At 50.6% G+C, this 16,068-nt stretch overlaps 1 protein-coding gene across 1 annotated transcript in view; it reads right to left on the bottom strand.

Moving 5' to 3' along the window:
• Positions 1 to 15,767, bottom strand: part of IGF2R (insulin like growth factor 2 receptor) — a 104,120-nt gene extending 88,353 nt beyond the window's left edge. Inside the window, exon 1 of the mRNA XM_045500202.1 lies at positions 15,369 to 15,767. Within this exon, the coding sequence (XP_045356158.1) occupies positions 15,369 to 15,523 (155 nt within the window). The 5' untranslated portion in view covers positions 15,524 to 15,767. The remainder of the gene's footprint in view (positions 1 to 15,368) is intronic.
• Between the last annotated feature and the right edge of the window lie 301 nt (positions 15,768 to 16,068).

The following is a 16,068-nucleotide window of genomic DNA, read 5'->3' as shown; positions in this document are numbered from 1 at the left end:
ACCACAGTCAGGCCATGTGTCTGTTCGGTGGACAGAGGCTCCATTTTAATCTCATTTGGTTTGAATTTCATAATATCCTGAAAGGTGTTGGCAGATTACCAGTGAGAAGGAGGCACACAAGTAGCATACTGTCAACCAAGCCAGAAGCAGGAAGGCATTTCCACTTTCCCAATAACGCTCCAGCAAATGCCACACGCAGGGCCCGTCCTGGTCAAGAATAAACCAATCTAGGGGCAGCGACGAAGAAGCAAATCCAGCTGGCCAAACACAATCGCCTGTAGCTCAGAAAGCTTCATGAAGAAACACAGAACCATCTCCACTGACTGAGGTCTGTCCAGAAGAAAGAAAATTCAAAAGGAAAAGCCACAGAGGTACACCTGGACAGTAGGCTTAAACTATTTGAACTTGGCATCTTACTGGGACAAGTAAGTTTTCACATCTGTCATCACTGAATACCTGCAAAACCGTGGTATCTTGCAAAACGGAATTTGAGGTCCTTACGTTTTTTAAAACAACTAACATTTTAAAATCAAGTACATAAAATTCAGTTACGAAATGTAGGATATGTGGCGCCTGGGTGGCTCAGTCGGTAAACCGTCCGAATTCGGCTCGGGTCATAATCTCTCACGGTCCGTGAGTTCGAGCCCCGCGTCGGGCTCTGTGCTGACAGCTCGGAGCCTGGAGCCTGTTTCGGATTCTGTGTCTTGCTCTCTCTCTGCCCCTCCCCTGTTCACACTCTGTCTCCCTCTCTTTCAAAAATAAATAAACATTAAAAAAATTTTTTTAATAAATAAATAAAATGTAGGCTATGCCCAACGTCTTAAAGAAAACAAAAAATCTCAGGAAACTGAGTTCCTTCCCTCCAACACAAAACAGGTCCATGAACCCTCACCAACTCTTCACACGTAGTGCCACACAGCCACACTCCTGAAATATACCTTCGTTCCCTCACGCTCTATGAGTCAGGGTTATGGTAATGGTCATGTAGCCATTAAACTTTTTATTACTGGCCTACAATTAATTATTGGTATAAAAAGCAGTATACGGGTATGATGGAATCAGTAATAAAATTAATAAGCATGTGCAAATCTATAATTTGGTTTCTTTTTTAAAAAAGAACAACAAAGCTCAGTAATATACATTCTAAATTCACAGCACACAATAACTGGCTTGAGGAATGTTTCTCTGAATCTAGAGTGAGCAGCAGATCTAAAATTTGGGGGACGAGGGGGAAAGTCTTTCCAACCTGAACATCAAAAAAAGATTTTCCTACTTTTGGCCTGCATCCAAGTCCTCTTGCAGAATATTCCGGAAATCGTTTGGCTCACTTCTGCCCCTTATCATTACCAGATAGTTTCTCAGCTCGTATATCCAGCTCGCTAACCTTCAAAAATCTGGAACGGTCTCCTAAATTTAAGAAGGGGGAGGGGAGGATGCAGGGGAAAAGGAGGGCGCGGAAAGAGGCAGGGTTTCCAAAATGGACATTTGCAGGAGAAGGACAAGAGCTTGCTGTAACCACTGTTGTCGACAGCTCTCTGCGGCTGACACCAAGGGAGAAGAATCTGATTTGGCACGATAAATCTGCACCCCGGTCTGAAGGCCAGGGGACACATGAGTTTGACACAGCATGGCAAAAGCTTATATAGGAAGTACTTCACTTCCTATTCTAACAAACCCACAAAGCTGTGGATAAAGATATGAGGCCTGCACCAAAAAAAAAAAAAAAAAAAAAAAAAAAAAAAAAAGGCAAGAAAGTGCCAGACGTCAGCTTTTGGTTTTCCCAGGTAGTTCCGCAGGGTCTGGGAGCGAGAAGCCAGCTGGCTAGAGAGGCACCCGGCTGGAAGCAAGGCTCTGAGACGGCACCAGAGCCTAAGGCGCCATGGGATGGGCTGGGGGGGGACGGGGGGGGGGGGGCAGAGCTTTAAAACAGCGCCACGAGTGACTAACAGAGGTCATGTGAAATAGGGAGGGAGGTGAGCTGCACTTGGAAAGGTGCCAGGGCGAGTGGAGAGAGCCCACAGACCTGGCTCCGACTCCCGCCCCACCCTGCCCAGCTGTGTGGGACATGCTTGATCTCTGAAGCCCCAACTTCCTCATCTGCAAAACTCAGCTGCCACACAAAGTCACCCTGAGGAAAATCATGACTAGGAACGTACAACTTTTGAGAGACTAAGATTTAAGGCTTTCATCTGGTCAATAGAAGGCTTCGGGCAGCTTTAAAAATGGAGTTTACAAAAAAAGGTACTTTGGCTTGGAGCCCTCCTAAAGGAATGTCACGTAACACTGGCCAGGAAGTGAGAGGGGCAGGCCCTGGTCTTGGGCCATCTCCACAGAGCTGGCAGAGCTGAAGACAGAGACTGGGGGGTGGGGGTGGGGGCCTTAAGGCGCGCGCACACACACACACCCCTCTGCTGCCTCCCAGGATCTCTCAGGACAGGACAGCCACTTTGGGCCTACCCACGCTAAGGCCACAGGGCCACCAGCTGCCACCAGAACAGAAGTCTGATGCATCTGAAACTCTGGCAGAGCAGCAGAGGCAAAGGACAGGACGGGACACAGTCTTCCTAAGGAGGTTCCAGGGCAGTGCAAGGTGTGGGATTCTCAATAAACTGGCAGGGGCCCCTTTGCAACACGAAGCTACCAGAAAGGACGGCCCGTCTTTCCTCTGCTGCGCCTGTGGCCTTTTTGCTCAGGTCCACTCCATATGGTAGCAGGATGCGGGCCTGTATTTCAACCCTCAACCCTGCTCTGTGAGGACTTCTTTAAAAATCAGAGTAATCACCGGGATGCTCGAATACTTTGTTGCTCCTATGCATAAAGGAGGCTTGGATTATGGGCTAAACCTCCCTCATTATACAGATATCTGAATTTGACTGCTTTTAAAGTCAACCCACCAGCGCATGGCATAGAATTCAAACCCGAATGTTCCGCCCCCTGGTAAGCTGTCACCGGTGTCCCAGAAAACCCTCCCAGACCCCGTGCCATTCCTTCCGAGCCCCAACCACAGGGACGGTCTGCCCTCCTGGGTGCCGGGCAGTCAACTCAGCTGCGGGACGGCAGTGAGGCCACTGTCGGGGGCTCATTCTTCACTAGGCCGGCGAGGTTCACACGGGAGAAAAGGCTCTGCTTTGAAGATGCCGGGCTCCAACGTCAGACTGGCACACACAGCTCAGCAGGACCTAACACCCAACCGGGAAAAGGAACCACACACACACAGGGCACTCAGTCAGTGCCGGGGTGGGCATCGCCTCCGTGAGATCACTTAAGTAGGTCAACGCTAGCTCATCTCGGCCTTACGAGCTCTTAGAAGAACAAGGGCAAGTCTGTGGCCCACACTTCTGCTGACCGGTCTGCAAACACCATCACTCAACTTCACCCAATCCGTCCAGGCCCCCTGTCCGTGCTGTGCCCCCTGCAGACACAGCATGATGGCCCTTTGAGGTCCATGACCTTGCCTCCTGTCACCAGCTCAGGAAGTGGCTGAGCCAGCCCTCCAAAGAGGCCTGTCTGGCCTTGGAGCACAGGCCACCTCCGCCACAGGGCCACAGTAAAAGCGTCACCGACGTAAATGTGACCTGAAGAGAAAAGGCCGCTGTTTGCTTAACTGCTACCCTCGGCAGAGATCGTGCTTCTTAATTCGCTGTGGAAGTTAAGATAGAAACTCCCATGTTTCCATCAAGTCTACCTTGATGGCTTACCTGCATGGTCCTCACACATTGTGCCTTCCCTCACCTCACTAAGGCCCATGCTTCACGGCACCCTGGCCACCAGACTCGTCCCCTACTTGGGGACAGCACCCCGAGTTTTGCTTCCTCTGTCTTCTCCTTCCTTCTCTCCCTTCGCCCTGGGTCACCAACCTTCCTGTCCGTGATGGACCACTCCCTTCAGCGTACAAACCTACCGTGCTACACCCCACCTTTTTAAAAATTTTTTTTATGTTTATTTATTTTTGAGAGACAGAGAGAGACAGAGCATGAGTCAGGGAGGGGCAGAGAGAGAGAAAGAGAGACACAGAATCCGAAGCAGGCTCCAGGCTCTGAGCTGACAGCAGGGAGCCCGACGCGGGGCTCAAACCCACACACCGTGACATCATGACCTGAGCAGAAGTCAGACACTTGACCGACTGAGCCACCCAGGCACCACTACACCCCACTTTTTACGACACTCTCCCTTGATCCCACAAGCCAGAGCAGCCACCAGCCACTGCTCTGATCCCTTTACAGCAAACTCCAGACCTACTGTCCCCGTGTCCTGTGCTCACATTCCCTCAAAGCCAACCAGGCTTTCACCAACACCTCCATCGTCACCAAAAAAGACCTCTCTCTGTGCTGCCAAAGCCAACGGTCACTTTTACGCCTTTGTGGTAGTCGGTGCTCCCACCTGACAGGCCTGACCACTTCCTTCCTCCAGCCTGGTCTTCCCTGGCCTTCCAGGACATCGCGCTCTCTTGGTTCCCATCCCAGGCCCCTGGCATCTCTTCGTCAGCCTCCCCGGCAGGTCCCCCAGCATCCGTACCTCAGACTCTGCCTCCACCACTGCCTAAGTACTCTCCAGTGCTCCCGATACAGTGCTCCTGATACGCAGTGGCCCCCAAACAGACAGCCCCAGCCCGAGGGACTGCCCTCGCCCCGAAGGCACAGCTCGGAGGTCCACTTGAGCTCCACCCTGGATGCCAGGAGGCATCCCCACAGCGACGCGGCCAAGCCGAACGCCCCGTCTTCCCCGTAGAGCAGCTCCACCAGCTCTCCCCTTCTCCGAAAACAGCAACTCCACCGCAACACAACTTCCAACTGCACAGACCGAACCTCTCTCTCTCTCCTCGCATCCCGAAGCCATCATCAGCCCCACCTTCAAAATATCCAACTCCCACCACTTCTCACTACACCCTTTGCTACAACCCCCATCCGACCTGCTCTAACTTCTAACCTGGTCTATCAAAAATCCCAGCTTCCCCCTTTTGGACATCCCCTATGTCACTCCCGGGCTCAAAATCCTCCCAGGCCCCGCCCCCATCCCTCACTACAAGGGCCTATGGGACCCGGTCCCCAGCTACTTCTTCCTTCCAGTCCTCTCCTGCTCCCTCGGGCACTCATGCTGCTCCGGCCCCAATGGCCCCTCTGCCACGCCCTAGCCACGTCAGCCGTGCTCCCCTCCAGAGCACCCGACACGGGGTCCCCCGCTCGAGGCACTTCCTCCGCGCTCTCCGCTTGCACAGCCTCTTGGAAACGGCCCCACCCGCGGCTGGTCCCTCCCCCAGTGTCAACCAAAGTGACAACCAAAGGGCCGACTCTAGAAGACAGAAAAGAGAAGCCACGCTGGCTTCCCACTGTGCCTGCAGTGAGTAAACATCTGCGGCAGGGCAGGCGGCAGGTGGAGGAGGGTCAGAGGAACCGCAAGGGTGACTCAGTGGAGACGCACCCTTGTCACTCGTAGGAACCCACTTCTTCAGGACTTCCATTCTGGTGGTTTGGTTTTCTGTTTTCAGACAGGGGGTGAAGAGCAGGAAGTCTTGGGGGGCAGACTGTTTCCAGGACAAGACATCGGTGTACAAGGCGGAGCTGGTTTCAGAGCGAAGCTGACGTCTGACGCCAACAAATGAAATTCACACCCGGTCCAAATCCGCCGGGCCCGTCTACGCCTCAGTGGGCTCTCCACATGCACAGGTTAGTACCACACACGCACGGGTGTGCGGAGAGTATTTACGGCACCCAAGCACGAAGGCTCCGATTGAAAAGACACCTCCTCAACCTTCCTCCCAGGCCACCCACCGGCAACCACATCTCAAAGGCCACTTGTCACCGCTCCCACATTTCGTAATCTCTCCGTCCATACCCTGCACCAAAAGTAAGGTCGATACCGTCACAGCCTCTCTAATTTCCACAGGTCCCCTCGCTCGCCGTGAGCCGAAATACTCAGAAGAATCTGCTCCCTCCGCCCAAGCAGGCCGCCCTCCCTCCCTCGGTCTACGGTCTACTCGAGGGCACAGCTGCCCCAGGGCATCTAAAAGCACACAAAAGTGAACAGGAAAATCCCACCAAAGATCTCTGGCTGATCTGAAGGGCAGGTTCTGTGCTCGCAGGAAGGAGAGCGACTGGCATTTCCGCCACCGTGGCCCCCCGCACCCGCTAACACAAGGACGAAAACAGGCAGATGACACACGGCTCGGGGCACCTCAAGGACCCAGCCAGCAGCAGCCGTTTTTCCAGCTGTACAGCACAGTGGACTTCAGGAAGTGCTCTCCCCTCCCCCACCCCGGCCCGCCGGCTGGCTCCCCGCCCCCACCTACAGCACACAGCCTGGGACCCAGGGCCCACCCCCCCCACCCCCCCCACCCCCCCCCCCCCCGCCCGGGCACCACCCCCTCCCGCCCTGGCGGGAGTCAGCTGGGCCTCTCACCCCTCCAGGAGATGGCCGGGGAGGCCGGTTCTGCACGGCTGTGGCCGCCCCCGCCCCCCGGGGAAGGCAGACCAGCCAAGGAAACGGCAGGGGAGGACCCGGGCCCGCAGGCCATATGGCATCTGCGTCGGCCCAAAGCCCACACCTCCTATCATCAAGCTTCTCCTTGTCCGAGGGAATCTGAGTTGGGCTTTTCCCCAACTCACAACTGAAGGAATCCTGAAGGATGCATACTTCACAACCACAGAATTCTGGATGCAAAATGGACCCCGAGAATCACACAGTCTCATGATTTTTCAACTTCTTCAAAGGATGGAAACATTTCTTTCTCAAAAGGACTCTTCAGTGGAGCGCCACTGTAGAAATCGGCTACAGAAGAGATGCTCTCTGGTTGAGGCAGAAACCCCACGGCACTAACGGAGAACCTGGGGCGGGTGGGGGGGTGAGGGGGGTGCAGAGTAAGAGGCTAAAAATATCATGGAGACAATGCAACGTTAAACAGACAAAACGTAATCACCACCGCCACCGTTTCTGAACACTGAGGAGGGGGCAGGCACTGAAATTCTCTAATTCTCAAACCAGCCCTGAAAACTTGTCCAGCACCCTGATTTGGCACAAAAGGAAATCAAGGTCTGTAAGGATCAGTGACTGGCCTGAGACCTTATAACTAGTAAAGAGAGGAGTCCAATTTCCAAACCAGGATGGCCACTTTCAGGAGGAACGGCCCTCTCTTGCAAAGGAAACTGAGATCCAGAGAAAAGAGATCTGCCACAGCCAACTCCGTAATCCAGCTCCTAGGAGAACACACTGCACTTGGCCAACAGCAGTGAACACAGGGTTTATCAGCTATCTCCTGGCAGGCTCAGGCTGGGGGGGGGGGGGCGGGGGGGATACCTGGGAAGGCAGAAATTCCCGAGATTTGAAGAGCAGACAGGGAGATACAGCAGCCAGAGGCCCGCCCTGCCCATCCCCCAAGCTCCCCCCAAACCACTCAGAGCCAAGATCCAACAACTGCTGAGCCCTACCCTGCACAGCTGCACTAGGACAAGCAACAAATGTCCCAAAGGAGACGTACTGCAAAGACCACAGTCAAGAATCACCAGTCATCAGAAGGGCACCACCATGGAAACGAGAGGGCAAACTCCAGCAGAGGACCCAGGGCCCAAGGAAGGAGAAGTGACAGAGCAAGGAGAGCACAACTTTCCAGCCCATCTTCCCAGAAATGATGAAAGCTGCAGGGCCGTGAAGACAGGTGGGGTCACAGGCAGCTCTGGATACATATCAACTGGAGACCTTGTTAAAATGAAGAATTAAAAAATTAAAAAGTTTAAGAACCTATGAGCAACAGATTGGCTAAACTGGGAGACAGGAAGCAAGACATTCTTCTGGAACTCTGTTCATAGCAGTAGCCAGATACAAAGTATAAAAGACCGGTGGAGCAAGACAAAGAATAAGTTACAATAAAGAAAAGCTGAACAGCACAATAAAAGAAACTTTGACCCAAAGGGAGAAGAGTTGTTCCAAACACACAGAACACTCCCAACTTGACTAGGTGCTAGGCCACAGGGGAAATGTCACTAAATTCCACCACGTTTACTAGCCACAGTGGGGAAGGGAGGGGGGGACGCGAAGGGAGCGGGGGACAGGGAGGGGAAGGGGGAGGCAGGGCGGGAAGGGGGAGGGAGCCATTTACCTAGGGGAAAAAGATTCTAAAAAATTAGTGGGTCCAGGAAGTTGAAATAGTTAAACTTTTGCATCCTGAAAGAAAATATTTAAAATTTAAGGATAAAAAAAAATATGTAACAAACCTCTGAGTGGTACAGTCCTCAGAACAAAGAAACATATAGCTTTAAATTCATCTCATGTTACATAAAATGATTTAAAATAAAAGATCTAAGCTTTTCAATGAAATTACCAATAGAGAGCAGAAACTAATAAAATTGAAAATAAATGGTGAGAGAGACGGTGAATGTAAAACGATAGTTCTTTTAAAGACTGAAAAGGGTAAACAAATCTTTAGTAAGTATGAAGAAAAAAGTGCACAATTAAAATCAGAATATTTTTTAACTTACCTAGAGATACAAAGGGTTATTGTCAAAACTAGGAGGTAGCATGCTACGTTTTTATATACGAATGTGAAATTAACATGACAACTTCCTAGAAAATATGGAGTTTCGGTCAACTGGCTCAAGAAAAAGTTGCAAATCTAACTAGCTAAATAAAGAGGATAAAACTGAAACCATAATCAAAACTCCTCCCCCACTGTACTCTACCTCCTCAAAGACACCAGACCCAGAGAGCTTTACTGGTGAGTTCTACCAAAATTTAAGTAAGAGAACATGCCCATCTTACACAAAACTGCTCCACAACATATAAAATACTAAAAGCTTCCTAGCTCTTTCCACAAAGCAAACATGCTCTCGATGCTAAACTCAGCCAAGAACAGCATGGCAAAGAAAATTACAGTCCAATCTCACTAAAACACAGCTATAAGCATCCTATATAAAATACTAGCAAACAGAACTAGATGCATTCATGGAAGAAATAAACGTTCACCTTCTCCTCACACCATACATAAAAATTAAACACCCCCCAAAAAAAAAACTGATCCTAGGGCTAAACATAAAAGTTAAAACTATAAAACTTCCAGACAACCATAAGAGAAAATCTGTTTAGTAGACCAATGGTTCTCAACTGGAAGTAATTTTGGCCACCAGCAGCCATTTAAAATGTCTGAAGACATGTTGTCTGTCATAACTGGGAGGGCGGGGGAGGGAGGGGGGTCCCTCCTGGCATCTAGCGAGTAGAGGTCAGGGATGCTATGTAACATCCTATAATGTACAAGAGCCCCCATGACAGAGAATTACCCAGCCTAAACGTCAATACAGTTAAGGTTGCGAAACTTTAGGGCAAGTAAAGATTTCTTAAGCTGCAAAAAAAAACAAAAAACAAAAAACACAAACCATTAAAAAAAAAAAAAAAAAAAAGATAATGGGAATGCAAGCTGGTGCAGCCGCTCTGGAAACGAGTCTGCAGGTGCCTCAAAAAACTAAAAATAGAACTACCCTACAACCCAGCAACTGCACTACTAGGCATTTATCCAAGGGATACAGGTGTGCTGTTTCGAAGGGGCACATGCACCCCCATGCTTATAGCAGCACTATCAACAATAACCAAAGTATGGAAAGAGCCCAAAGGTCCATTGATGGATGAATGGATAAAGAAGATGTGGTATACACACACACACACACACACACACACACACACACACACACACACACAATGGAGTATTACTCAGCAATCAAAAAGAATGAAATCTTGCCATTTGCAACTACATGGATGGAACTGGAGGGTATTATGCTAAGTGAAATTAGTCAGAGAAAGACAAATATCATATGACTTCACTCATATGAGGACTTTAAGAGACAAAACAGATGAACATAAGGGAAGGGAAACAAAAATAATATAAAAACAGGGAGGGGAACAAAACAGAAGAGACTCATAAATATGGAGAACAAACTGAGGGTTACGGGAGGCGTTGTGAGAGGGGGGATGGGCTAAATGGGTAAGGGGCACTAAGGAATCTACTCCTGAAATCATTGTTGCACTATATGCTAACTAATTTGGATGTAAATTAAAAAAAATAAAAAATAGAATTAAAAAATAAATAAAAATAGATTAGCAAACAAAAAAGATAAATTGAAGTTCATCAAAATGAAAAAATATCTGTTGACAAAGTATACATTAAGAAAATGAAAAGGAAAGCCAAAGACTGGAAAAAATATTCATAGTACACAATACACATACCTAAGGACTTGTACTCAGAATACATAAAGAGCTCTTAAAACTCATTAAGATGACCACTGCCCACCCCCCACCCCCACACACACACAAAACTTTGTCAGGGGGGTGGGTGGTGACAAAAGACTGGTTTTAATAAAGAGACATTGCTGAAGGCCGTCCAAATGGTCAATAAACACATGGAAGATGTTCAACATCATTAGACATTCCAATAAATACGAGGAAAGATATCCGACACCATGAATCGGGGATACGGAAATTAAAACCACACTGAGATACACTGCAAACCCACCAGAATGACTAAAACTAAAACTGGTGAGATCAAGTGTTGACCAGGACACTGAACTGGAACTCTCACACGTGGCCTGTGGGAATGCAAAATGGACACTCACTTCTGAATACAGCTTGACAGCTCTCAGAGTGAAACACCATACGGTGAACCATTCCACGCCTGTGTATCTACTCAAGAGAAAAATGAATGCACAAGTCCACACGGACTCGTTTGCAAATACTCAACAGCTGTATTCATACTAGCCAAAAACCAGTTAACACCTAGATTTTTCCTAAACCAAAGAGAAAAATCAAAACTAAGATTACACTATTTAAAATTAACAAGAACAAGGAGAGAAGGGTGTGCATGGTTGCTGCCTCCCTAGGGAGAGCAGTCGTGGCCAGCACAAACTTCTAGGATTCCGATGCGCCACTCCATTTGTGGTGTCTCCATTCCGGCTCTGGCTCCTAATTGTCCCTCTGCTTAAGAAATTACTGGAAAATAACTGAATCCTGCGTCACCTTGCAAGGATCAAACATGAGGAGACACAATCAGCATAAGTCCAGGCCTCTGTCCCTCACTGGTCATGAGTCAGCTATGAGGAAGGCACAAAGGGGCCACAGGTATTCCACCTTCGCATACACCATCACTGGCCAGTGGGGGCATTACCAAGAGATAGACCTCTGTGGCTAGGACAACAAAAAGGAAGAAAACAAAAAAAGAAGTAACCAGCAAAGTAATGAGGTACTTTCTGCCGCAAAATCCCAGTTCTGATACCCTACTGAATCATCTGCCCAGCTCAATACAGTTTTACATGCCAAGATCAAAATACAGATGAGAACATCTGAATCATTTTTCTCAGCCTCATCTTTTAAAACTCTTTCTATGAAACACTGATAAAAGGTGGGAAATCCAATCAGGAATTCATTTCCTGGGAATCTGTCAGGACGCTGCTCTAAGAATCAATGCATGAGGTCTAATGTACCCATAATTTAACCATCTTGGGCTTCTCCCCACACTTATTGTTGCAAGAAATCTACACACACAAATGCATGTGGTCCAGGTTTAACATGTGGCCCAAATTAAGCATACAAGCATTGTTCCTTCAGAAAAATCGCAGGAAAAAAAAAATCTCCTTAGAGACAGCAACTAAACCAACCCCAACTCCCGGCTGGCCTCGTTATTCTCTTGTTCTTGATATAATAAAAACTTTCCAGCATTTGTACCCAAACAACTGGGAGGAAACTTGTTCTGAATAAATTATAAAGTATTTTACTTAAATCATGCAACCCAATGCATTATTTTATAACTAGTACAAACTATTAAGACCTCACTTACTAAGGATGTTAACACCTAAACAAACAGGAAACTCACCTACTACATACGATGCAAGACGGCATTTTACAAAGTGTAAATCCCACGGCGATGAGTAAAGCTACTGACGAGCAGAGAGCATTTTGGTCACTTTGGGTGACTTCTGGCGACTCTGCAAGGCCTGGCTTCTGCCCTACCCCCCCTTGTTCTCACTGTTCCAGCCCTACTGACCTCCAAACATTCCTCACCAGCATTAACACTCCTCCTTCCTCAGGACCTCTGTACATGGCCAGACCCACAGCCACTCACACCGGCCTCGGGAAATGCCTTCTTTCTGCTAGCACACTGCCTCCCAAAAAAACAGCTGAGTGACTAAAAATCACCAACTTCTTCCACAGCACAGGACTCACCCGGCATGGCAATGCTCTCGAGTCTTAGAAAACACACGACTGACTTGCTCTAACGAGAAGCACATTAAGCACTGCGGAGAGCCAGACACACTTCGGGAACATCGCCTTTTTCGTCCCTGCTTTCCAGTGCACAACTCACAGAGACCAGTTCTGTCCCCCAGGTGCACAGATGCAGTTAAAGATCCTGCTGAAATAGCTCTCTGTGTTGCCGGCATCCCTCCCGGTAACTAACTGCACCAGGGACGGGACCCCTGCCACAGCCTTACCCCAGGAGAGAGCAGGGCCGCGGCTGGCCCCAAGCTCTGCCCTCACCCCGGGGGCCTCACCAGGTGACCTGCAGGCAGCCCTGAAGCAGACTCAACCTCCCTCGTGTTGGTTCTAAGGGACTGCAGATGAAAAGTGCCTTCTCTGGTTCTAGAGAGCTGGGCTTCACAGAAGTTGCTTCCCAGGATCCAACTCTATTATTTCGAGATGATGAGAATTTACTGCAGGGCTCCAGTTAAAGCTGTACAGTGTCTGGGCACTCCCCACCTGTGGCGTGGATGGTGGGTGTCTGGGGACTGCCCTAGGCACCAAGCCACCGCGAACAAGACAATTTCCAATGGAAAACTGTGTTCTGTGTTGCGAACAAGCAATTTACAAATACTTGGAATGTAATCCTTGAGTCTACTGGGGACGTCTACCTAGGGTCTGCTATCACTTGACCAAGCTACGCAAACAGTAATACTTGGAGCGGTCTAGTTTTCATACTCCCTACTGCAGATCTGGGTGGGTTATTCACATTTCAGCCAATGGACACCCAGAGATGGAATAAAAAGGCAGTTGAACACACTCTGCTTTGGTGATACTTAGCAGAACTTTTCATACTGGATTAAAAAAATCATCAGCTCTGGGGCACCCGGGTGGCTCAGTCGGTTAAGCGTCCGACTTCAGCTCAGGTCATGATCTCAAAGCTTGTGGATTGGAGCCCCGCGTTGGGCTCTCTGCTGCCAGCACAGAGCCCGCTTCAGATCCTCTGTCCTCTCTCTGCCCTCTCTCTGCCCCTCCCCTGCTAGCGCTCTCCCTCTCAAAAATAAAGACATTAAAAACAAATTATCAGCTCCCATTCGTACTCTTCAAATATATGCTAGAGTCAAGGAACTTTTAGCCAGTGTTATCTCATAAAAATACACAGATTTTTTACACACACACACACACACAAAAGTTGTAACAAGCATTTAAGCCAAGATACTCATTTAAAACAGGAACAAATAGGAACGTTTTCATTTGGCAGAATATGGAGTTTAAAGCTGAGATTATGCAGGGCTCTGGAGAAGTCTCAACGCAAAACCACAGAGCGGTAACAGGGAAAAGAAATGTGTGCAAGCACACCCCTGAATTAACTGGGAGATTTGCTGTCCTACAGAACTCTGGCAGAAAAAGTAAACACGCCAACTTTAAAGGCATTCTGAGACTGCAGAGGACACATTTATCACACTAACAGCGCACATCACCCAAGAGCACTCTCTAGCATTCGCTAAGTTAAAGATACAAAGGCCATTGCCTACTGGACCCAGAGGCCACGTTCCACTCGCAGATGAGGCTGTGAGGACTAACGTGATGCGAAACTAAGGGCCCCTTGCCTCAGCCACTATGTATGGGTCTGCGCTTGAAGCCAACTTTAACCTTAGCTCTTAAAAGATAAATTCCAATTTGCTAACAAGTCCAAGACTTCAATACCACTAGCCCAGCTGAGTTAATTTCCTATGGAGAGGGCTGCTCACAGCAGCCATTATTCCAAAACCTTCTTTAAACGCAAGCTGCAGCCTGACCTTGCAGAAGCTGCCCCCCTTTTGTGTGTACCACGCACCATGCTGATTACGGTGTAGTATGTATGTGAGGAGGCAGCCTGCCTAAAAATGAATGTGCAGTGAACCCTCCATCCGACTGTCCCCCCCCCACAAGAAAAAGGGAAGAGAAATAAAGAACACGGCCCTTGCACAGAATTCCTGTTGTGAGCTCAGCCTCAGTCTCCTAAGAACAAGCTCTAACCTCAGAGGTACGAATGAGACCATCTCTGACACAGGGGAAAAACCAGAATCCCATAAACCACACCACAAACTCAAAGTTCAGTTCAAAGCAGGTTCAACTCATTCTGAGAAGGAACCTCCTAGTGCCACTGGCAGCTCTTTGACTGTTTGCTGGTCTTTCTGAGCTCTTCATCCTGCTCCCTTTTTACCAAAGTTTAAAAAATCAATAAAAGTTGGATTTTCTGTCATCCTAAACAGCTCAGAAAAGGTTGGTCAGAAAATCCTCCTAACGGGCAGTTCCTCACCCCCCAGGACTCCTGTCCTAACCAGCACAGGGCACTAACAGCCCTCGACGGGTCTAGCGATTATACAATCATGATTCCCAGAGCAAAAGACTCCACTAGAATAATCCACCCTGGAGACAATGACATCATGTGAGCAACTAGACAGGAAGTTAGGCTCGGAGAAGTGAAGGGTAAAGTCTTGAAAGCCAATACAGGATGACCACCCTCCATTCCCTCGATCAAAAAAAAAAAAAAAAAAAAAAAAGTCACCTTCTGCAGAAAAGCTACTTTAAAGAGAACATGGAAAACCTACAAGCAGGAAATCAATCAGCAAATGAAACCAACCCCTCCCACCCCAGTAAGGCCATTCGTGTGGGTGTCCTTCCACACTAAGGGGCCTCTCCAAAGTCCCGCTGGTGGAACTTTGAGAAAAACGTGCAGCGGGAACAAAGCAAAGCTGTAGTTCCTGCGTCCTCCAACTTTCGCAGGCGCACCGCTGTGAGAGGGCAGGCGCTGGGCGGAGGGCGCCCGCAGCGTGTCACCCGGTTGAGTCGGGGCGGCCGGCTGCTCGCACACAAAGCCGCCCGGACTTAGTGACAGCCACAAGTGGCGAGACAGCGGCCTCCCCCCACCCTGGGCCAGTGCCAGGACGGCGAGAACCCCGCGCCCCCCGCCCGCGCGACCCCTCGGTCTCTCATCCTTCGCCACTCTGAGGGCAACTTTCCCTCGGGGACGAGGGAACCCAAACCCGGGCTAAAGGAGACTCGGGGAGCCCAGCCCGTCCGCAGAGCGCCCCAGCCCCCCCCCCCTCACCACCACACACCAGCCCCGCTGCGCGCCCCGGGCACCTCGAGCGAAGCCTGCGCCCGGGCGGGCCACCCACCTGCACAGCTCGGGGAACTCGGCGCCCTGGGCCCGCGCGGCTCCCGGGGCCAAGACGAGCAGCAGCAGCAGCAGCTGCAGCAGGAGCAGGGAGAGCAGCGGGCAGCCGGAGGGCGCGGGCCCCAGGTGGGAGCTCCGGCCGGCGGCGGCCCCCATCGCGCCCGGCCCTGGCTGCGCGGCGAGCGCGGGGCTAGCGGCGCGCGGCTGCCGGGGGCCGCGCCCGGGACATGGTCGCGCCGCCAGGGCGGAGACTGAGGTGGAGACGGAGAGAGGCGCGAGACGAGCGGGAGCGGAGCGGGAGCCCGAGGGGCGCACGGCTCGGCTCGGCTGGGCTCGGCGGCGGCGGCGGCGGCGGCGGCCCCGGAACCGCGTCACGTGACCGCGCCCGGCACCGCCCCCTCCCCCGCCCCGCTCACATGACTCCCTTGTTCAGGTGATCCCCGCCCGCCCCGGCTCCGCCCAGGCCCGGTCACGTGAGCGCGGCACGCGCGGGGCAGGAAGCGGCGCGGCGGGGCGCGGGGCGCAGGTGCGTGGCGTGGGCCTGCGTCCCGGTGGCGGCGGGGACCGGTGACCCGGGCCTCGCTTAACTTCCTGCGCACACTCTGGGTCGCGTTGTGCGGACTCCCCAACTTGGAGTTACCGCACCCCAACCTCCACCGACGGCCGGGGAGGGGAAAGTAAGAAGGCTCAGACTTTTCGTG

This window comes from Leopardus geoffroyi, chromosome B2 (genome assembly GCF_018350155.1).
Source record: "Leopardus geoffroyi isolate Oge1 chromosome B2, O.geoffroyi_Oge1_pat1.0, whole genome shotgun sequence".
NCBI classification, from domain to species: Eukaryota; Metazoa; Chordata; class Mammalia; order Carnivora; family Felidae; genus Leopardus; species Leopardus geoffroyi.
The sequence above is the reverse complement of the archived record's forward strand: the minus strand, read 5'-3'. Positions and strand labels throughout refer to the sequence as shown.